Below are 25,298 nucleotides of genomic sequence, written 5' to 3' on the forward strand. Positions count from 1 at the left end.
ATATGCTGTAACCCCTTAGCCCATATCCCTTTCTTTTATGTACCCCTTCCCCCTTCTTTGTTATATCACACTATTTCAAAACAAAAACTATTAAGAAAAAAAAAAAAAAAAAAAAACTGGCAAAGGACCATAACTTTTTTTTATTAAAGTAAAGTATCTATAGTTTACTCTAGTGCTGCCCCCTGTTCTCACCTCCAATCTTTGCATGAAAAATCTTTTTAGTACCTGAAGTTCTCCCAGTTCTCCTCTACACCTCTTTTGTAGTGCCATGTCCTCATCTTCCTCGGTTCTGTCCAATCAAATTCTCCTCATAAAGGAGTATTGATTGGCTTTTGGCCCATGCATACACGTTAGGTGGACAAAGAAAAATAATTGAGGGAATCTCATGGAGAAAGGAAGGGAGGGAAGGACTGTCCATGTTGGAGGGAGGAAATGCTTTAAATGCACACCAGACACTGGTGGTGGCAAGGAGGTAGGGAACACCCAGTACAAAAGGTTCATATTGCAAGCATGGTAATTATTGCAGTTTTAAGAAACTGCAATAATTACCTTTCAGAGTTAACTTCACCTCTAGTGGCTGTCTAAAAGACTTTAATTTGTTAGACTTGTTAGATTGAGCTAGACAACATTTAGAAAGTCTGATAACGATTTTCATCAAGATATGTCCCTTCTCTATTGAATGGTCTGGTCATGCCTACAGGCAGCAAGGGAAAACGCATCTAAGCCTTGTTGTACATTGAATTGGCTTATCTTATAACACTTGCTGCTGTACAGCTAGGTGTGTGATGAAACTATTGTTTGTAGCTAGTGTGGTATGGACATGCAAAAGAGGCTAATTAAGTCAGACTTTTTAATGAGAAAACAAAAATTGTCCTAGTTCATATGTTTATTGGGAAACATTCTTTATAATGTAATAATCTATATCCATGATCCACAGCCCTGTTTGTTGGAATGCTAATAATAACCACTTTAGATTACATCATATGTTAAATGTTACCTTTGCAGCAGACTTTGATGTTCCCACCAGCCCTTGCTGATTTTTCAGGTTCTCGCCTGTGGATTTTGTTTGTAGGTGTTGCTGACACTCCAGGCAATTTCTTACTGCTACAGCACAGACTGCAGGATAAAGGATAGAAACAGGTATACTCTTTACAATTTTAGCAACTGCAATACAAAAATGGTCCCACTTAATACGCAAAAAAGAAAACACACCAGGATATTTCTATAACAAATTAATAATTTGTTCAGACCAAATTGTCAAAATGCACTCATTAGAATAAATAGCCAATAAGATAGTCCAATAAGAGACATCACAATTACAGCCAGGAGCAATTTTCAGGCTTTCATCCTCAGTATGGTGACATTTAGACTCCAGAATGCACTTAAAAACAACCAAACTTTTCTGGTCCATATTTTTAGAATCTATGTATTTACCAAGATGACGGATATAAAGGAATATATGTTTAGGCTGGTGAGATAATGCCTTATTAGTAGAATATGTTCAACCCTTGGCTCGCAGGTTCGAATCCCCAGCAGGGTTCACTTAGCGGAGGTATGTACTGAGTAATCCAAATGTACCTTTCCTCAAATGTACCTTTCCTGGTTAAATACTTTGTTATTATTATAACAAAGCAAAGGTCAAAACAAAAAGCATTCACAATGGGACTGCATGATGTGTAAGGTCCACCGTCTCTTGCCTGTATGTAAAATAAAAATAGTAACTTTCTTACCTAATCGAAGACACTGACGTAAAATCCCTCCAGATGACATGTTCTTTTCAGCCTCAATATCCGTAAAGCCCAAAGAACTGGCAAAAATGAGAACATCCACCAGGCTAATTGCTCTTTGCAGGAATGTGACAGCTGCTTCTATTGACAGACCTTGAGTAGGTTCAATATTCTCCAGTTCATGCTGACACAGATCACAAAGGAAGCATAATAAAAAGAAAGTCATTAAGGATTTAATATGAAATCACATAATTTAATCCATATACAATTATTCCAATGTTTAAAACCTCATGACGGAAAAATGGCCTTCCGGAGCACAAGACAACTTGTCAGAATTTTTTTTTGCATAATTCTAAACTTTACATAAAAAAAAAAAAAAAAAAAACACGGTCAGCATTATCAAATTCAGTTAAATGCAAAAAAGAGAGAAAAAAGTGTTTTACAAGATTAATAATATTGGACATAGATTTTTAATGTTTGAAAGGAATGTCAAAATACACAAATTACGCTTGTGTTAGACAAAAAATGTACAAGTAAACATAATAGAGCAAAGACGGACAAAAAGTTAAAATTCCATACTGATAAATGACAATGTCTAGGTCGGTGAGATAGGCCCTGGCTTATAAAATATAATTGAAATAGCTTCAGTGCTATCTGCTCCAAGCATCTTTTTTTCCAAAATGCAAAAGACCAACATCAATAAATATTACGTATGTTCTAAAAGGAAATAACATCCAACTAATGTTTAGGTAAATTTAGGTCTTACGGTAGCAGTCATCTTCCATGGACGAGCACTGCAACCTCAAGTAGAGCAGCATATTACCACTAGTACTATAGTCACAACATCAACCCGAGTATACTATGTTCCATACCAAATTTTACTTTGGTGCCAGAGGCCCTGCTTAATGGCAAAAAAGACCAAGGGCTCCACCTCTTTTATTGGTCCGTGGATGTCTCCAGTGATAGGAGTGTGACTAACTTATTTCTCCTGAGGAAGTCGGGACCCATACCGGACGAAACACGTAAGGGTTAGACATTTTAAGGGAACTTCTCATTATTATTATTTATTTGATGTTTTATGTGAGTAAAGATGTATGTGCTTAAACTGATTGAACAGTGGTGATCAACAGGAAAGACCAAGATGACCATAACTGGGTGGAAAGAACATCTATTTGATTTCATGTGCCTGTTTACTACAGTGATCCTGTAAGTGTTTTTTTTTTATTAAAGCATAGCTCTTCTGGATTCATACATTTTGCACTATTTCTATATTTTTGTTACCATATGTCTGTCCATCAGTGTTGAAGATCTCAACACCATTTGATATGCCTACAATGAATTTGTGTTTGGGAGTGCAATATACACAATTTTATCTTATGTGTTCATACAATATTACAGTATTTTGTTGGTTTAATTATTCTACTGTAGATATTGTATTTGTTTATTCACTTAAGCAAAAATAAAAATAAAAGGAAATACCAAATACAAAAGGCCACAGATCCAAAGCACATTAAAGTGTCTAGCAAGATAATGCTGAGGAACTGGTGCTTTAAAAAAAAAGTTAAATTAAAAAAAAATTGTGTGTGTTAATATTCCCTTCACATCCAAGTCAAGAAGAATCCAAATAAAATAAAGATTCAGTCAATAAGCTGATGAAAAAGGTACACTTACCGTGGCAGATGTTGCTGCAGAAAGCAATGGTAGAATCCCTCCACATGCCATGATCATGTTGTCAGTAATTTGAGAGATTAGGTGGATTGTGTTGTGCACAAAAATTACATTATCACTGCTGTTCACAAAATCCATGATAGTCTTGGTAGAATGGCTGTTTATGAAATAAAAGGGAAAAAAATAATTTATCAATAGAAAAGTTAAGAGTTTCATGAGTGATATAAACAAAAACCTCATAGCTGTTTTTAGTTGGCACTGAAGACCTAAATTCTGTCAATAATAATAATATTCTTAGTTCATATATGTAATGAACTATTTACCAGAAAGAGCTATAAGATGGAAATATCTATTCTAGATACAAAATTACTCTTTTGTAAAAATAATATACCATTTTAATAACTAGTTTGTACATCTTAATATTCATTTAGAATGAAGTTTGATGAAAATGTTTCTACTGTTATAGATTTCTATTTTATATGCATACACTGAGCAGATTACATTTTCCAATACATTACTGGAACTGACCTTCGCCACATCTGTATATCTGTTTCAATTGAAAATAGGAGGTCTGTTAGTAGCCGCTGATGCATCAATGACCATTTGAATTCTGGAATACGGAACATAGTAGATCTTGAATCTCTCCTTTGGCCATCAGAGGAAGTGCTTTGTTCTAACTCCGACTGTGCCTGTTGTCTATTTGGCTTTTGAAAACAATGCATAATAAATAGTTATTAAGAAATCCAGTAGTTAAAAGAGATCAGTAAATGTACAAATTATATTGCCATATAAACGCTGGTCTGAAGGTTCGTCACAATGGAGCAAGTGAACAGACAGAAGCAGGAAAAATAGGCAAGCTACACGATCTGAGTGACTTTGACACGGGCCAAATAATGATGGTTAGACAACTGGGTCAGAGCATCTCCAAAACTTTAAGTTTTGTTAGGGGGGGGGGGGGGGGGAGGGGGGGGAGAGGGGGGTTCCCCGGTATGCAGTAGTTTGTATCTACAAAAAGATGGCAAGGAAGGACAACCAGTGAACCGACGTCAGGGTCATGTGCACTGATGCATTTTGGGAGGGAATGCGATCATAACTGGTTCGATCGAACAGATGATCTACTGTAGCTCAAATTGCTGAACACTGGCCATGATAGAAAGGTGTCAGAACACAAATTTCATTGCAGTTTGCTGCATATGGGGTTGCGTAGTCGCAGACTGGTCAGAGTGCCCATGATCACCTCTGTCCACTGCCGCAAGCACCTTCAATGGGGACGTGACGTAAAACCATGGAACAATGGAAGAAGGTTGTCTAATCTGAGGAATCACGTTTTCTTTTACAACATTTTTTTTAAACGACTATTTCCACAGGCAGTAGACAATGAGTCCAGAGCTTTAATATAGTATTTTTATTGTATGAATTTTTTTTTTTTTTTTATTTAAACACGGTCCAAATCAAGCTTTTTTTTTACGGTCCACAAATGGTAAGTGAGATGAGTGCTGATTAAATGAATGCAAAATGTCGGGTGCAAGTAATTAGCATTATTGGCCCTCTAGTGGGATATGGCAGAATCCTGGAACACAGGGACAAGAAGATTGGCCATCTCCTGGTCATTTCCCGTGTGTGCTAGCGAACTTACAAGGACGTCTATGGCAGATGTGATGATATCGCTCACATGTCAGGTGAAGAGGATCAAAAGGGATTTATAAAGACTACTAAATGGGCAGTGAACCACAAAGATTTTAGCAGCTCTTAAGAAAGTTAATCTAGATGAAACATATTGGGCATGGGTCCAGAATTCGCTCCACAAAGTAGCTCTTCCTATGTTGCCGCTTAGAACCCTGATAAAGATCAAGTTTTTTTCTTTGAGGACCTGGGAGACAGGTATAGGGGTGTGCTGGTGAACTATTAGGAGGCTTCTGGCCCTTGGGGCAAAAGCAGAGTTTTTTTTATTTTATTTATAACAGTATATTATTAATCCATTACTACTATGTGCTCTTTTGATCTCTAAGGTTTTCTTTTCTATGAGAATTTGCGGTTTCTTTAGGTAACAGTATCCCAATTCTTTACGCACTGACAATTTATAGTGATCATATTTATTCACAATAATTGCGCCAGAGACACTTTCTGGAATATCCTGTGGCTTTAACCCTGCGCACACTGTGCTAAAAACGTATAAGGAGTCAGGAGTAGCAAACCCATTTCATAGCATTAGCAACATTACTAGCTAGAAAGCCAACGTTGTCATAGTAGGAACACTACTAAAGACGAGCTCAGAAAAGGAAGAGCAAGAGACTAGGAGGACTTGAGTTAGAGTCGGACAAAGAGAGCTGGACTATACAGAGATATCGTATCATCATGTGATGCATTTCTGTATTCTACTGAGCTCTACCTGTATGAGTATCTCTGTGTATTGAATTGGTATCCAATCACTGTACAGGGCAAATTGTATTGTATCTTTGTGTTGTACAGGGCAAATTGTATTGTATCTTTGTGTTGTACAGGGCAAATTGTATTGTATCTTTGTGTTGTACAGGGCTGTGTATAGCATGGGTATCTCTGCACTGTATTCAGTTGTGTGTATAGCATGGGTATCTCTGCACTGTATTCAGTTGTGTGTATAGCATGGGTATCTCTGCACTGTATTCAGTTGTGTGTATAGCATGGGTATCTCTGCACTGTATTCAGTTGTGTGTATGCCATGGGTATCTCTGCACTGTATTCAGTTGTGTGTATACCATAGGCATCTCCGCACTGTACTCAGTTGTGTGTATACCATAGGCATCTCCGCACTGTACTCAGTTGTGTGTATAGCATGGGCATCTCTGCACTGTATTCAGTTGTGCGTGTTGTATAGGTATCTCTGTATTGCACCTAGCTCTGAATATTGTACAAGTAACTCTGTAATGTAAAGGGACTACCCTTAGGATTTGAGTTTAAGTTAACGGACAACACAGGTTGAGGTTAAGTAAACAGACGTGACAGTTAAGTAGATGTTGGCTACAGAGTTAAGGGTGAAGTGATGCCACACCATCTTAAAACATCACCAGCAGTCACAGAGACACTTATGGCAAGGTATAATTCATTACAATCCTTGATAACCAGAAATAAGTTTCCTTTAACTAAAGAGTGGAAGATAATCATCCTACTCTTACCAATTACATTAGAGCTTCACAGATTATTATTAATATTATTCTTTTACTAAAATTGGCTTTTGTGACAATCTTGGTTTAAGCAAAATATATACAAATAAATAAAAACAGGCGGACAAAAAGCAGACATTCAAAATATAAAAATATGCAATTTAATACCTCGGGTGCAATTCCTGGAGGCTGATCTACATCTTGGCTTGTGCTCGCTTTTAATTCCAGGTTCTCTGTATCAGAAGCAATGCTAGAAACATCAAGTTTCGCTATTTTTCTCTCTGAGATTTGGGAGACGTCTGAAACACTTGTGGTTCTATAACCACTGCCATTCAGACTAATGGCAGAATCAGCTGTAGCTTCATCTCCATTTGCACTAATGGCTTCGTCATTTTTCTTTGACTCTGTGTTTTCTTCTTTACTTTCTGATGTAACAGATTCAGGTGTGGAAGACTCAATTATATCAGTTGAAAGTGAATCAGTTTGTAGAGTGGAAGCTTCGGGTGACTCCAAGGTTGGTGTCAATTCTTCATCTTTATTTTCGGTTAGGTTAACTACTACTAGTTGGTCTTCAGAACGCTCACATAACATTTGAGGCTCATGCCCTACTGCCAAGTCTGGACTATCCATTCCAGATGCGGAACAATTTGTTTTGCTTTCCTCAATGTTGGAGATAACTTCTGTTTCATCTGAAACTTTGGCCTCTAAATGTTCATTACTGCTAACCACAGATGTGGCAGTAGCTTCAGTAGTCCCATTTTCATCAATCGATGGGCTGGCATTTTCTTCATATCTGGATGTTTGCTCCTTAGCTGGTTCTTCTGAATCACACACATCCTGATTAATTGCCACCTCAATATCAGAGATTGCTTCTATATTAATTTTACTTTCTTCTTCAGGAGGGAGTGAATGGGAATGTTCCCCATCTTGTTCCATATGTGTCATGTCAAGATCATGTACTATTTCCTTTGTACAGTTTGGACTGTTAACAGCTTCCATAACTTCCACAGGTGGGGTCAAGGGTCTGGCTTCAACATACATGTTGCTCCCAGACACTGTGCGTAGAGGGCTTGAAGGTCCAGCCCCAATTTCTCCTTCAACTCGGTCTTCATATTCCCTAAAAGCACGAGCCAAGTTTTCTTTGTGCATTTCAAAAGTTACCTGTAAACAGATAAAGTAATAGTGAATATGTATAATGTTTATCCAAACAAGCACATGCATCATGGATTAAAAACAAACCAGCTCACCCCAAGAACCCCAACATGGCTATATTTGTGATCCAAAATCAGATGGCTAATGTGGAGGTTACTTCTGCGTTAGGTAACCCAAAGATAAGGGGCTTGGGCTTTAAGTCTTGGGTGAAACCTGTTTTTTGTCAAGCTGCCTAAAAATTGTTTGATGCAATACAGAGGAGACCGCACCCGAAGACTGAGCTTTATAATCTTGTTAAAGACTTGCAGTAGAGCCAAACTCAAGGAGGCAGTCAATTTCCCAGAGAACCTGCCTTGCCAGCAATGGTTATTGAGCTGCATTAGAATGTGTGTGATTTTACAGCGACAAGGTTTGGGCGGTGTTCGAAGTTTAGGGTTTGCAAAGGATGCAACTTTTGCACAGTTTATCGGTATGCCCGCAATGAAAAAAAAAATATCATAATTTAGTAAATGCATTTTTTAGTGGGGTATATCTACTTGATTTTTTTATTTTTCCAAATAGTTTTAGCAATTTTTAATCTCAGAATATTGCTTTTGATAAGTGAGGCTAGAAATATCTTCAGGCATATTTTGTTACAGTAACTTTACAGCATGTCTGCCACTTCTGTTAGCTCCATGGGGCTAACAAGTGATAGAAAACCACCTTGGCTTTCTGAATGACAGACAACCAGGTGTTTTTGTCTCCAATTCTTTTAAATCCTTAAGATCTAGGTGCTTGTCCATGCCACTGTCCTCTCTCACCTTGACTACTTTAATCCGCTTCTCAATGGTCTGACGTGTTCCCAACTTGCCTCGTTACAGTCTACAATTAATGCGACAACAAGGCTCACCCTCCTATCCGCCCGCACCTCCCCCCTTCAAGTCCCTACACTGGCTTCCCGTAAGATATAGGGCTCAAGTTAAGATCCTGGTACTTGCTTACAAATCTCTACACAATGCTGCTCCAACCAACTTATCCTCACGAATACATAAATATGTCCAGTCTAGGCCCCTACACTCTACCGTAGGCCCCTACACTCTGCCGAAGACCTACGTCCAACATTTGTTTGTACTCCTACCTCTGATGCTCACCTTAAAGGACTTCTCTAGGGCTGCACCGTTCCAATTGAACGCCCTTCTCCTCTCTGTTAGACCTTCACCCAGTCTCCACTAATTCAAAAAAAATCTTTGAAAACGTACTTCTTCGGGAAGGCATATCAATTAAACTGTGAAAAGCTTTCCCTCCCCTCACCCTGATTCCTCTCCTGCAATGGTCATCAAAACCAAACACTAAACCCTCAATAAACACTATCCTAGCAACCTACTTTTCTACCCCGCCCTTACCTTTTGTATCACTATACCCAACTCCCTCTAGCATGTAAGATCATTGAGCAAGACCCTCAACCCCTCTGTTCCTGTGTGTCCAACTAGTCTAGTTACAACTACAAGTCTGTTAGTCCATCCATTGTAACACGCTGTGGAATTTGTTGGTGCTTTATAAATAATATCATACATTTATATGATATAGGCATAAATTGCCCACTTATTTTATAGCTGTTATGTTTTAGGTCAAGGGAGATCTGATACATTTTCCTGGCTACTTCATCCCCAGATTTCATATAACCCATGCTGTTAGCCTCTCTTGATTAAAATATTGAGTGGCCCAAAGCCCATTGTACATTGATCTCCCCGCAACCAGGTGTCCAATATTTCAGGATTTGGCATAGGAATAAACACCCAGTGGTTGTGGGGAACAGGCTGAATAACAGACCTGGTTTCCATAGAAAGAGAAGACTGGCAGTTGCAGAGAAAACAAGTGTGCCACATCAAGACGCATATTCTACTTGCAGTGCCAAAATGGTGAGATGATCCACTACACTAAAACCGTGTCTCAAACATTTGAACCACTTGTGTTAACATTTTTTTTTTTTTAACCCCACTACAAATAATTTAAAGGAATTAAACAAAAAAACAACAAAAAAACAACAAACAGTTTATAGTACTTTATAAAAGCAAAATGTTAATCTAAACGAACCTCCGCTATATTATAGCTGCTAAAAGGATTCACTCATTACATATATTCTATGCAAGATTTCTTTTCTCAATGCTAAAAGTGTACAGCTACAAGAGTGCATTATTTATTCCAGGAATATCCGCTTTCTAAAGCGACTACGAACAAATAAAATAAAAAATAAAAAAACTGTAAAGACTTACAGGAACTTGATATTGAAAGTAAAACTATAGACTTCTGATCTATATGTGAAAATCTGTTTACAGCAGTCAAGCTAGGTGTTTGTATTTTTATGATGGAGTTCAAATTACCATAATTCCAATACATAGCTTGATGTGTAAAAATATTTACAGCATACATACGCTTACGATGAGTAGGAGCGTATAAATTCTATAAAAAAAAATCTAAAGCATTTTGTGGTTACTATTGCCATGTGTATTAATTAAAAAGTAATTTTTTTATAAAATAACAAGAGTGTCCTAAAATAGGCAAGCTAGAAGCCCAGTAATAAATCTCTCTAGTACCTGGATAGTTAATCTATAAAGTGCACATGTGCTTTAAGAACGCTAATGATCAGTAAGAAACTACACTGCCTTGTAGTTTCTGGCTAATCAAAACGGTTCTGTTTAATAGAAAATTCCTCTACTTAGGTGTGTTAGGAATATGGTCTCCAACCCTTGCAGAAGTAGAAGCGGGAAGAAAATTTTAAAAAATTAACGCACAGACAGGCCAATTCCCCAATGCTAATAATGCAAAGACTAGCGTTTCTGGTAATAATGGACTACATTCATGCCAGTTATTTCATGGTATTATATGCTTTTGCCAGAAATCCAACATGTTCGGCATTTCTCAAAAAACATTGGAAAAAATAAAATATATACCTACATATTATTTATACCAAAAACAAAATGAGTTTACAATCTATAACAATTGTCATATAATTATTTTCATATAATCTTAACCTGCAGCATTCAATCTGAGATAAATATGCGTTTTGTTGTTTTATGTAACTTTAACAGCAAGTTATGCAAAATTTCATGCTTCAAGTTATAAAAATTATTTTTTTGCTCATTAATTCTCCTTCTTAATGCGCATCACATGCAATACAGCAGTTGCCTCTAACCGTTATTACTCCTGCTGCTGTAGGCTACATTATTCATGATGCTGACGCCCGAAGAGGCATTTTGCTTTTTCAGCATCACAGGAAACGTGTCCAAAACAGCTGGAATACACTGTCCAAACATAGCTACAGCTGCTGTATTTTCAAGTGATACAATGTAAATCACAATGTTGTCTACTTAAAGAAAAGCAAAAGTATAAACAAAAATGTTAGAAACATTGCCCGTGCCCCACCTAAAAATTAAAAAAATAATTTGTAAAATGGAAATTTTTACGTAATGACCTTCAAAGTTAGTAGTCACTTATTTAATAATCATTTTCATATCACCCCCCGACCCAATAAAAAAACAAAACAACTAAAGTCTACTAAATAGGAAGGTTGCCATTTTAGAACAAGAACACTTCTTTTCAAGGCACAGATGCCGATAGCTTACAAAGACTGGAAATAATTGAGCAAGTCAAAGCATTGCACATGCTTGTATAATGATAGCTCACTTAACTTCCCAACCTTACCCCCACTGCAAGCACATTCAAAGCAATGTGACGACTAAACAAACACAAAAATACAGTACAACAGCATTCCACATATTGTATTTAAATCTGTACACTTTTCGGTGCAGATTTCAGCTGTCAAACAAAAAGCCATTAGACTGATTAAACAAATGCTCTGCTCACAGGAGGCAATTCAGAAAGGAGTGCAAACTCGGATAAATAAAAACAAGAAAGTCAGTCCTGAAATAAAAACTATATAAAGAGTCATGTACACACCAAGCTTATTTATATATGTATGCTGCAGAATTAAAAATGTGAAATAGGATTTAAAGTAACAGGCAATTGAGATTTAGATTTTTCAAGCGAATTAGGATGGCAATGAAAATGCAAAAAGACATTCACTCCTCAGAATAATTTCTCTTTGTATTCCTGTTTTTAATAACCCACAGTTTCCCCTTTACATGATTCATGTTAAACATAAAAAGTAATCAAAGAACATATTTTAAAAAAAAAAAACTTAATTTTCTTTTGTTGGAAAATTAACGTGTAAATAGGAGGTCACAGGCAGCAACAACATTTACATCTTGAAATCCAAAACTTACAAGAAAACGGCTTTAAATCATAAAAAGCCAAGTTTTGTAAAAATCAGAAAAGGGAAGAATTACCAAGATGAAATGACAAGTGCAATTTACAAGTTTGCACCAATAGGTTTTTGTTCATATAAAAACAAACACACATTCTGTATTTTGTCTTTATCCAAGCGACAAATACAAGTTTCAGAATAATCTAGATTTTACATTATGAAGGCAATATGTTGAAAATCAAATAAAAAAAAAAAGTGTACTAAATAGGTCTGGTTCTAAATGATACACACCTACCTATACAGACACACAAACACATAGGGTGAAGAAAACACCTCCAACCTTTTGTTTGCCATAACTATTTGTTTGTATTGATCGCATGCATAACATTAAACACAAAATACTATACATTAATATATTTGTTTCACACAAACACTAATATATACACACACACAAAAAATCCTTTCATATTCTAAAGCAATTTACCGCAAAACAAAACAAAACATACAAGAGGTACATCCCTAAAGCCTTTTGAGAGAAATGATGCGAGCAGTGCAATTATGCTGGTGAAGCAGTTAGTGACTGTAAAGTGTGGTGCAGCTGTGGGAGGATAGGGCTACATTGACAAACAACTACCCTGCTACAAAGGTGGCAGGAAATCTATCAAACTGGACAATAAAATTGCAATTGAGTTTCTTTGGCTTTTTATAGCAGACGCACGTATCTTGATATGTAGCACTGCAAAGCCTTTCCAATTCTGGAACACTTGTTCCTTTATCAAATTAATGGGGTTTAAAATCGATAACCAAGGACAATGGGAATCTTATAAAAATAAATAAATAGAAAATAAAAACCGTGAAGGAAATTAATTGCAGGTGTAATTACATCAGTAATGGATTTACACATCTGGCCTTTGTCTCTAGTTAATGGACACTGTTCCCATTACATGCAATATTTAACCCTTTAAAGACCCTAGGTTAAGAAAGCCCCATTATAGTGCGTCTTTTCTGAGACATTATCGTTTACGAATGTGTTAACAATTCTATTACTTGAACAAAAGAATAGATAGTATATACATATTTACAAACACTGGTAAAAACAGCTAAGTTTATACGAAAGTGTCTATATGCCAAAATAGTCTCAGCAAATGTTACAATTTTAAATCTAAAGTTAAATCACATTTTTAGAAGCACTGCAAAGACTGCACAGAATTTTCCAAACCGCAGAGAACACATATCGCCACTATTTCTAACAAACTACTGCCATCTTGTGGTACACAAAGCATATGACTATTACAGGTTTACATATACCAGTTTCTGCAAACAGAAATGTGATGTCAATGTAAAAGTAACACATTCAGCTTAGGAGTTGCATGCAAGATCTAACTGTAAAGCGTCTGAGAATATGCATTACTGGATTACTTACATATTGTGTTAATGGGAGCCAGCAACTAGCACTTCTGTTTAAAAGGCCACCAAATGAAAAATAAGTAGTAATACCTATATTAACCTATGAAAGTCTATGAATCTTCATGAAACAGATCAAATAAACCAAGTAAAAAAAAATTATCTGCAAGACAAATGTACAATTCTAGTTTCTTAAAATAAGATTTTAGACCAGCTGCATCTTGATTAAAATTTCCAAGTTAGATTGTTTTTCCACTTCCCCTTAATTAGGTGAAGTATGAATGTTTCCCTTTACCCCGACTAGTTCAATAAAATCAGAAGTTGGTCTTATTGCTGACATTTAAACCTATTTTTAAAGGGTGTTTAAGTGGTTAAAATAGAAGTTTTCAACGTACGACTAAACGTACAATAACAGACTTTATGCGTACGACAATCAAGTGTTCAAATATTACTGCTCTAGCCCTCCAAAGGTTTTAAAACTAAAAGGTTTTATTTTTATTTCATACTAGGGCATATTTAACATGGTTTTAAATTTTTTTACAGCATTGGGGCAGATGGCAACAATTTCAATAGAGTTTACAAAGCCCTTAGCACATTATTTTCGCAATAAAAAAAAAAAAAAAAAAGAAAAAAGTTACCACTTGTACTTTAAAAAAGTTTTAATAAAAATATAAAAATTATTTTCTGCTCTCAGCAATATCTTATCACTGGCAGAGGAAAATTATTTGATCATGTTATGATTGAATCTAAATGAAGGTAGATACAACACCTTGGAGGCATTACACGTATATTAATCATGGTCTGTGATAACAATGAGTTTGTGGCTGAATTCCATGTGCCACATTCAACTCCTACAGGGTTATTCACTAAAAAGAAAATTCAAAGCGAATTTCAAATTGAAGGTCAAATTATCTAAACTAGAAAAATTAATCAAATCATCTGTGCTTTCAGTTCAGCTACTCTGACCTTAAATTAAATAACTGTATAAGAATTACATCTTCTTAATTGTACTAGCACAATATGCAAAGACTCACTTTTGAATGTGTTATCGAGATGGTGTCCACCCAGACTCTCCATCCTCCCCACTCATATTTGACAGCATGGTAAAGAAGAATTCGAAAGATGGCGTATACCATCTCTGTAATTTTTTGTTCCTCTGAGTTCTTTGGGTTGAAGTAGCACAGGGACAGCATCCACTCCTGCCATACGGAGCATTGCAACAAGCTCCTGCAAGAGGATAGACATGCACAGTGAGAAAACCATCATTGAAACATAGCAGGAGATGTAAAATAAAAGGACAAGATCAGGGATGAATAAAAAAGCAACCACTTGAATCCTAGTAGCCCTCAACTTACTGCCATTCATACATCATACCTGTAAATATACATTATCTCTCAATTTACATCAGCTAGACTCCCAATTCAATAAAGTGCAAATTGTCAGAAACATGAAATTAATTCAAAGTCAATTTCTGATTTTAGGCTAAAATAGCCAAACCTACAACACAACTGTATTGGAGTATACAAGGCCATTTAGGCGTAAGACAAAATTCACTTTGAATTGCAATAATTCAGTTCTGGGAATAATGTGAATACATTTACATAGTGTGCGCAAAGTAATAGCCACCAGCTTTATCTCCACTCAACTGTAACTGAGTTATGCACTACATAGTACAATCTCCCTATTGTCCAAAGTGGATTTTGCTAAAATGAATTGCAAAATCATGGTTATAAACATCAAACTAATATTCATGTCTGATTGTGCCATTTTTTTTTTTGAGACTTGCAAGCAATCTTAGTCATCCTTTAACCTTCCAAAGGAGGACGACTAAACATGTATGGGTGTATAATTTCTAATGCAAATCCATAGGAGGCATGCCCAAGCAAATCAGTGTCTTCTGAGCAAGGCTTTCTGGAAAACATACAGCTACCTATATGGTGAACTGTTTATCTCGGCTTCTAGAATCAAACATAAAAAGAGGGCACAGAGAAAGCAGCAAGAAAGGAAAAAAAAAAAAAAATTAGGTTCTTTGGTTTTTTTTCTTTTAATTCTTTCTTCAGACCATTGCACATTAGGCACTAGGAACATTCTTTGTATTTTCATATACAAAGCAATAAACATTATTAAAAAAATACACCACACTGTAAATTACACCATTTACTGTTAAAAAAAATAATGTAAAAAAAAAATAAAATTTACAAGCAGGTTACAAAGCATGCCATATACAAGACCATTTACAATTCTTTCCTTGCTTATCCCACGTACCTTCGGTTATCTCTGTTGTTATTGAAAAGTTTTATCATATCTGAAAGAAACATCCGACGTACGTCCATCGTTTCAGGGCATTGAGAAGAGTTCCGCAGGAGAGTTGCAATGACTTTGAGTATCACTAGAAAAAAAAAAATTATAAAATATATACATACATACATATATACGCATACACACACACATACACAAAGTGTATTAAAATGACATTTGCATGCTTAGAATGTTTCAAGGAGAATTTCTGGGAATTTAAAAATAGCAAATAAATAAATAAAATGATAACCTTAAAAGCACCAGGCAACAATATTGATATGACTGAGCAGTATACTTCTGTTAACAAAAAGTAGACCTTGGGGTAAACCTGCCCCCTTTATTTTCAATAGTAATCCCCAATCTAGGGTTGTGCATATCAAAAGTGCACACTTTTGGAACCTAGTCGCACTAACAGGTTTATTCATTGAAATGAGAATTCAAAGTGAATTTCCAATTTAAAGGGACACTAGTCATCAGAACAACTACAGCTTATTGAATTTGTTCTGGTGAGTAGAATCATTAAATTCAGGCTTTTTTACTGTAAACACGGTCTTTTCAGAGAAAATGCAGTGTTTAAATTACAGCCTAGTTAGAACTTCACTGACCACTCCTCAGATAGCTGTCCGAGATCCTTCCTGGGTCATGGCTGCCTAAAATGCATCCAAACATTCAGTGTCTCCTCCCTCTGCATGCAGACACTGAACTTTCCTCATAGAGAGTCATTGATTCAATTCATCTCTATGAGGAGATGCTGATCGGCCAGGGCTGTGTTTGAATTGTGCTGGCTCTGCCCCTGATCTGCCTCCTTGTCAGTCTCAGCCAATCCAATGGAGAAGCACTGTGATTGGATCAGGCTACCACTTCTGATGAGGTCAGCAGACTGCTTGTTTTTCTGAGACAAACAGAATGCAGATCTACAGCTTCAGGGTTGAATACAGTAAGATTTTGCTATATTTATGGAGGCGTCCGGGGGGCTAGGTGGTGGTTTTAACGCATGCTTGTTCTGACCCTATAGTGATTCTTTAAGGTCAAAGTAACCAGAATTGAAGAATTATCGAAGTCAGCTGTGTTTCTATTTTGGCTACTTTGCCCATAAATTTAAACATTACTTTGAATTCTTATTTTGGTTAATGTCTCTGTAAGACTGGATTAAATTGGTTAACTGCTTTGCATCATTATGTATTTCCATCTTTGTGGTTATATTTAGTCCACTCACAAGTCATAACCCTTATATCATTCTAATGATGTGCATCAGCTATAAAACACACATTCTATAGATGCAGGAGTAATGCAATGTAGCAATGCCCCGTTTCATGGTTCTAGCTTATTCTGACCAGAACCAGATTACCCATTAGATAACCGGCTCAGGATCCGACAGGGGTGTGTGCCCATGTCTGGGCATCGAAACACTGCCCCTTTCTTATGACTCTTCTTAATCTGGCTCTCTCATTTATTGTCCTCTGGCATTCCTTCAATTATCTTTGGAGAGCTTAAATTATGTACCAACTAAAGGACTTTAAATTCCTCACTATGACTACCTCTATGGTACTCATGCAGTGGTCCTCATTCCCCTACGTATCAAACAGGCAACACTTTAGATCTTATTTTTTCCAACCTTTGTTTAATTTCCAACTTTATTTAATCTTAATTTCTGTGGTGTTTCTACACCTCTGCCCTCTCTCTCTCACCACACATACTTCACCTCCGTCATCTCCACCATGTCACATAACCCACTTGGCATCACCATCTATCAATACAGAAAAAAAAAAAAAAAGACCTCTGGGGGTAAGGGGGCAAATTGCTTTGCTCGCCTCTCAACTGTCTGACCCTGTGCCCAAGCTCCTCCTCTACACTTCGTATAGTGCACACTGTTTATGAAGAGGAGGTTTGTGCACTTCTCGTTTTTCCAATCTTCCACATGTCCCATTGATGCAATTCCCTTGCACATTAATCAGTCTCTCACCTGCAACAGTCCCATCTTTAACTAAAATCTTTTCTCTCTGCCCCCCTCTGGCATGTTCACCTTCACCATTCAAACACATACTGATCACACATATGAAGAAAGGAGGGGGGAACAAGAAATTAAAAAGTAAAAAGCCTTTTCTTGCCCCATATGCATTGCCTAGCTATGGTTTTAGCTCTCCTTACGTTTGCCTCCAAGATACTGGAAAGACTTTATACTTTATTTACAAACCATCTGAAAAATTCCTTACTCGTTGCAGTCTGGCTTCTTCTAACATTCCACAGACTTGACCAAGATGACTATTAACTTAGTAACTGCCAAATTCAAAGGCAATTATTTGCTACTAATTATTTTCTAATTTTCTGCCTCTTGACACTGTTGACCATCTGCTCTTTCCCGATTCTCTTCCTACATCTATTTCTTCAGTGTCCTCTCCACTGGTTCCTTCTCCTCTTCTGTACCTCACTCATTGGAAGCCCTCAGGGCTCTGTACCAGAACCTCTTCTCCGTTTTCACGGCCTCTCTTGGTGACAAACTTCTCGTCTTTTCTTCCTCTAAAGCTACATCTGTGCCGGTTTCCCTGAAGGTCAACTGAAGCGATCATAACATAGGCGTATTGCCTTCATCTGCTCTTTACCTCCAACATTTCCTTTACCTAATGCCTCGGCAACATGACAAAGATGCCCTGCTATCCCCCCATCCCCACCCCCTTTGGACCGGCGTTTGTGATCCTGGTCTCCACCCTGAGGTACCCTTGACTCCGCAAGAGGCATGCCGTAAGGCTGCGACCTCCGATGACACAGAGGCACACCTAAAATGGCGTATACCATGAGTGTTTCAGCTTGCCACAAAGGAACATTATCTCTCCTAAACCGCTTGGACAAAATATTCACTATATTCTGGAAAAGGCTTTTTGCTAAACAAAAAACACGGGTCCCACGACTGGCACAAGCGGAACACATAGAACCAGAGCTGGAAGAGAGATCCCTGTGGCACCAACTGCAACCGAAGGGCCACTTACGTACACTCCTAGATCTGAAGCTGCAGTCCAGAAAGAATCTAATAGACTGTGTCATGCCCCTACAGCATTTCTCCTCGCCACGAATCTAATCACAATAAAGGAACACTATAAAGTCAGGAACACAAACATGTATTCCTGACGCTATAGTGTTAAAACCACCACCTGGGCCCCTCATTCCTCACTAAATATAGCAAAATCTTACTTGTATTCAAGCCTGTAGCTGCTGGCTTGGGTCTCCTTGGTGGTACACTCTTGTTTCCTAGTCATGCAGTGCATTAGCTTAACTTTATTCATCTCACTCTTGGTTGTATGCAGTGTTAATTCTCGTATTACCCTATCATTTTATACTCATTATCTTGTGCGCACAGCCTGTTTAATATATGCTATACCGGTCTTATCTATGTCACCACTAAGCACAATAAAACTAAAATAAAGTGACCAGATTGCCCCACTACAGTCTATAACAAATGCTTTTGACAGACTTGTCTGTCGTGCATCTCACACCTCACCGTCAGTCAAGCTCTACACTTGCTTCCTGTTTCGTTTAGGATTCAGTTCAAAGTTTGAGAGCTTTCTTATAAGGCTCTGCATAAACATGACCCTGCTTACATCTGCTCCCTCCCTAGTAGATGTGTTTAGTCCTCGACTCTTCCATCTGCCAAGGACCTGTTACTATCCATTCCAGCATCTCAGATTCTCACCTGCAGGACTTCTACAGGGTTGCCCCCTCTGCAAGGACTGCCCACTTATGGTACATTTAACTCTCCCAGTCTCTGCAGTCGTTCCATAAAATTCCTATAAACACACCCAGTACTCCCCTTAACTCCTCATACCTTATAAGCTACCTCTGCCTTCTCCCATCTACCGTTCTTCATCCTCCTGAACACCCCTCTTTATCCTTCAGGTACATACAGCTCATTTGATTCCTTTTATGTATTTGTCGCTCATGCCGTAAGATTGCCGTAAGCTCATTTGGGCAAGGCCCTCTTCATTTACGGTTCCCGTATGGGAAACATGTTTTGTTAAAATTAATGTTTGCGTTGTAAACCTACTGTACACTGTTAAATATCCTGGCGCTATATAAATAATTGTAACTGAAACTAACCTGTATTTTAAAGTAATCAGACCTTGCAAATGTATGCAGACTGCAATATTTGAACATTTCAGTCAATATAAGAAACAAAAGATCTCTAACACAATCCAATAACTGATGCGAAGATGTGACCAAATATATAACCAACCACACCTTGTAGGAAGCATGAGTGGAATGTGCACTGCCTATCTCATTAGATTTAATAATTTATTTAACCAATAAATGCATAGTATTCAATCTGAAGTCACTCCATGACCACTAAAAATATGATTTTGTAACCTAAAAGCAGACAATATGACATTCTTCCATCAGTGGATTGAAGAGCATTTTGCACAGATAATCTTACTGTATTTGTTCACAAGATACATATATATCTTCCACCAGAACCAAATGAGCCTCATGTACACATATTAAAAGAACGGTTTTCTAAACTGCGTTTTATATTCCTTGTCTCGGCACCATTTGCAATTAAATCACTAAAAAAAAATCAAGCCCATGACAAAATGATATAGTAGACATTAGTAAAAAGTAATTCTAGCCAGAATTAAAATCAAATGTGCATTTCTTTGAAAACGCGCCATTTACGTATAAACCCTCATTTGATCTAAAATGCTGACCTAAAAAATAATTTTGTTTGACACCGCAGAATAAAATAATTAGATTGTTTTCCTGCGATTGAGAAGGTTTAAGTCCATAGATTCTGAGGACACACACCATGAGTCATTACTAAAATGCTTTTTAAAATCAAGGACACAAAAAAAAAAAAAAAATCCATCCGGATTACATTACAAGAAATAAGACCCAAAAAAAGTAGAAAGGGAAATTAGCAAATCTTCTGTTCTCGCAAAATACATTCACTTTGTACAGTTCCACTCACAACCTATGCGCATATTAAACATATCCCTGTCAAAAAAAAAGCTATTTGGCTTTTAAGCACTAATCGGACTTGAGATCACTACATTTTATGAATATCTCAAGAAGAATGTTTCTCATCATGCTCTAGAGTGCTCGTCTTGCCTCTCCCCCCACTATCTCTCTGCACCAGATAAAAGTGTTTTGAGAAATATGCCAGCAAAGTACAACCCCACACGAACATTAAAAGCTAACCAAAAACAAACCAATCAAAGAAAGACCATTAATTAAATGCGAATTTACAGGACGTCGTGTGAATTTTAAATTTCATGACAAAATAGCAGAACTGGAAATTCAGCTGACTAGAAAGATTATTCCCAGACGAGCAAGTTTGGTCTAAAGTTTTAATTTCACTTTAAATTCCTGACAACCTTAAGTAAATAAGTCAGTGTAAAGGCATGTTGAACTAGTTCTACTTTAGCTTTAACTAACTTTCCATGTGCTGTGTTCCATTGTCTATGTATATGGACTGTATGAGACCAATAGGTTATCCTATGTAGATTCACAGCCTGGAAAATGAGGCACTTCCTTGTTTATAGCACACGAAAATTGTGTTAGTGTCGCTGGACATCCTCACGCTATGTGAGGACCTCCAGCATTGCTGAAATCCCCATAGGAAAGCATTTTTCAATGCTTTCCTATGGGGAGGTCTAAAGGTCTCCCCTGCCGGATGACGTCGGCAGGGGAGGAGTGTGGGCGGACCCTGAACCAGCACCGAGGGACATCGGCGCTGCATACAGCTAAGCAACATAGGATGGGGGGTGGGAGGGAGAGGGGACCTGCAGTGCCAGGAAAACGGTTTGTTTTCCTGGCACTGGAGAGTCTCCTTAAAAAGTGCTACAGACATTAATGTGTAAGAAATTTATTATAGGACATATTTGCTGAAAAGTTTGAAGAGCAATTGGCTGCATCTTTAGCTTAGCACAACTGAGCTAAGCAATCAGGAAGTAACAGGACCAGTTCTCAGATTGACAGGCAACGGTGAAACAAGGTACATTTATAAAAGTGCCAATTTCTATGGAAATCTGCACTTTTTTTAAAAGGAGAAAAAAAAAAGGCAGAGACACAGCTGAAGTACTTTAAGGGTCTGGAGGGTCCTTTCAATATTACCCACAAAAACATTAGTAAGGGCATGGACAAGTTAAAGACATACAGAAAACTGTAAATAATACAAACACCTACAAGGGTTTTGAATCTTGACTGATGAGTCTGGGTCTGGATGTTGCTTATGTATCACTTGGGTACAAATCTGCTCTATAAGAATCTGTAAAAATGAAAACAAATTGGAGTATATAGTAAGCAAAAAAACAAACAAACAAACATGCTTTGACAGTGATTTTACAAAATGCTGAAATTGGATATCTTAGCAGATTTAGAAAACCTGTAACATGAATGAGAAAAAAATATTTATAAACAAAGCATTTGTGGCAAACATCAAACTTTAATGAAACACTAAAGAGAAACAGTCTGCACTGATGACTCTGCACAATGGTAAAGTATTTATTTCCCCAATATACTATTTAATGATACCAAGGCCCAGCTTGGCACACAACGTATGGAAGTTTCTTGCTATCCCGTTATCAGCCTGTATTTTAGTTATTGTTTCCATGAAGGATGAGGTGTTCTTGGTTTGCTGTAGATACAAACCTACATGTATTTATACCACAGGCAGTGATAGACAGGAGGGACCACCAATATTTACTGCAATATAGCAATATTTTGAAAAGGACAAACAGATATTGCTGAAAAATCCATTCATAGAAAGTGATACAGAAAGTCACGGAATAAGATGGAAAAAGTATAATACACAAGCAGGGTGAAGGAACGATTATGTTTCAACTTAAAATCAGTTATATACTAGAGCAGGCATAAGCATCCTTCGGCACGTCAGACTTTCTGGACCACATCTCCCCTGAAGCTTTGGCACATTGTGGTTGTGAGAGCATTATGGGAGATGCAGTCCACAACACCCAGAGAGCCAAAGATGTATTTCTATATATCTGCAAGAAAAGACAAAAATCCACTTGCTACTACGCACAAACCGCAGTATGCAGAAAACTGGTGTAACTAAGGAACCATCTCATCCACCTTTTCTACATCAATAACTATAGCACACAACATAAAAAAACATCTACTCCAAAAGCTACGTGGGGATAATATAATAAAGGAGAGAAAAAATATATCTATAGATCTATCTATATCTATCTATCTGAACAACTAGAACAAGATCTACACTATTGTTTACAAAAGCAACAGGACATTTTTAAGAAAAACAAACTCAGACTCCAGCAGGATTATCACAAACATCTGGCAGAGAAAGAGAAATTGCAAGAGAAATCGGATGCTGTTAACATTTCGGATTATACAGGGAGTGCAGAATTATTAGGCAAATGAGTATTTTGACCACATCATCCTCTTTATGCATGTTGTCTTACTGCAAGCTGTATAGGCTCGAAAGCCTACTACCAATTAAGCATATTCGGTGATGTGCATCTCTGTAATGAGAAGGGGTGTGGTCTAATGACATCAACACCCTATATCAGGTGTGCATAATTATTAGGCAACTTCCTTTCCTTTGGCAAAATGGGTCAAAAGAAGGACTTGACAGGCTCAGAAAAGTCAAAAATAGTGAGATATCTTGCAGAGGGATGCAGCACTCTTAAAATTGCAAAGCTTCTGAAGCGTGATCATCGAACAATCAAGCGTTTCATTCAAAATAGTCAGGGTCGCAAGAAGCGTGTGGAAAAACCAAGGCGCAAAATAACTGCCCATGAACTGAGAAAAGTCAAGCGTGCAGCTGCCAAGATGCCACTTGCCACCAGTTTGGCCATATTTCAGAGCTGCAACATCACTGGAGTGCCCAAAAGCACAAGGTGTGCAATACTCCGAGACAAGGCCAAGGTAAGAAAGGCTGAAAGACGACCACCATTGAACAAAACACACAAGCTGAAACGTCAAGACTGGGCCAAGAAATATCTCAAGACTGATTTTTCTAAGGTTTTATGGACTGATGAAATGAGAGTGAGTCTTGATGGGCCAAATGGATGGGCCCGTGGCTGGATTGGTAAAGGGCAGAGAGCTCCAGTCCGACTCAGACGCCAGCAAGGTGGAGGTGGAGTACTGGTTTGGGCTGGTATCATCAAAGATGAGCTTGTGGGGCCTTTTCGGGTTGAGGATGGAGTCAAGCTCAACTCCCAGTCCTACTGCCAGTTTCTGGAAGACACCTTCTTCAAGCAGTGGTACAGGAAGAAGTCTGCATCCTTCAAGAAAAACATGATTTTCATGCAGGACAATGCTCCATCACACGCGTCCAAGTACTCCACAGCGTGGCTGGCAAGAAAGGGTATAAAAGAAGAAAATCTAATGACATGGGCTCCTTGTTCACCTGATCTGAACCCCATTGAGAACCTGTGGTCCATCATCAAATGTGAGATTTACAAGGAGGGAAAACAGTACACCTCTCTGAACAGTGTCTGGGAGGCTGTGGTTGCTTCCGCACGCAATGTCAATGGTGAACAGATCAAAACACTGACAGAATCCATGGATGGCAGGCTTTTGAGTGTCCTTGCAAAGAAAGGTGGCTATATTGGTCACCGATTTGTTTTTGTTTTGTTTTTGAATGTCAGAAATGTATATTTGTGAATGTTGAGATGTTATATTGGTTTCACTGGTAAAAATAAATAATTGAAATGGGTATATATTTGTTTTTTGTTAAGTTGCCTAATAATTATGCACAGTAATAGTCACCTGCACACACAGATATCCCCCTAAAATAGCTAAAACTAAAAACAAACTAAAAACTACTTCCAAAAATATTCAGCTTTGATATTAATGAGTTTTTTGGGTTCATTGAGAACATGGTTGTTGTTCAATAAACAAATTAATCCTCAAAAATACTACTTGCCTAATAATTCTGCACTCCCTGTAAACTGACTCAGAAGCATCAGTTCTCTCCAAAGGATTATAATTTTGTCCTAGCACACAACTTGAGGACATTGGGCTCTACTCTGAGGTTGAAGAATTTTTTCAGAAGGATGCGACTTATGGAATACTTCCATGACAAAGAGCACTGAAACCACAATGGATTACAACAGGAAAAAGAACACGCATTTCACTCCAGCACCAGGTCGAAATGCCAAACTGGACAGTTACATTGAAAGTTACCGTCTAAGAACAGTATCCTTGACAACCAAGCAAAACCAAAAGAAAATGTTTCATAATCTCAGTACAGGAACAAACGGCTACAAATGACTTGAAAAATAATCATGCTATCACCATCAATCCAGCGGACAAGGGAGGAGCAGTAGTGATAATTAACACCCAGGACTACATAAAGGGGGGGGAACAGGCAATTGTCAGATGACAAATACTATAGAAAACTAAATTAAGACCCCAACAAGTAATATACATTACAACTTAGTGAGCTCATTAAATCCTTCCCTGAGAATTTGCATCTAAAACTGCACTCATACCAACTAGTCCCTACATGGGCACTTTCTATATGCTTCCTAAAATCCACAAAGCAGGTAATCCTGGAAGACCCATAATTACAGGAATGGGAACTCTCACAGAACAGATCTCAGGACTGGTAGAATATACCCTAAAACCTCTAGTCACCAACACGAACAGCTTCATAAAAGACACAATGGACTTCCTCAACAAACTCAGCCAAATCAC

General features: G+C 37.6%; 1 protein-coding gene across 2 annotated transcripts in view; it reads right to left on the reverse strand.

Annotated features, from left to right (window-relative positions):
- The window catches only part of LRBA (LPS responsive beige-like anchor protein), a 619,335-nt gene that overhangs the window by 497,091 nt on the left and 96,946 nt on the right, over positions 1-25,298 (reverse strand). For both annotated transcript variants that reach the window (XM_063458500.1, XM_063458501.1), the window contains exons 19-26: positions 21,804-21,885; positions 15,600-15,723; positions 14,369-14,561; positions 6,704-7,696; positions 3,924-4,099; positions 3,399-3,552; positions 1,731-1,911; positions 998-1,116 (exon numbers count right to left, since the gene is read on the reverse strand). In XM_063458500.1, the coding sequence (XP_063314570.1) occupies positions 998-1,116; positions 1,731-1,911; positions 3,399-3,552; positions 3,924-4,099; positions 6,704-7,696; positions 14,369-14,561; positions 15,600-15,723; positions 21,804-21,885 (2,022 nt within the window). The remainder of the gene's footprint in view (positions 1-997; positions 1,117-1,730; positions 1,912-3,398; positions 3,553-3,923; positions 4,100-6,703; positions 7,697-14,368; positions 14,562-15,599; positions 15,724-21,803; positions 21,886-25,298) is intronic.

This window comes from Pelobates fuscus, chromosome 6 (genome assembly GCF_036172605.1).
Source record: "Pelobates fuscus isolate aPelFus1 chromosome 6, aPelFus1.pri, whole genome shotgun sequence".
NCBI classification, from domain to species: domain Eukaryota; kingdom Metazoa; phylum Chordata; class Amphibia; order Anura; family Pelobatidae; genus Pelobates; species Pelobates fuscus.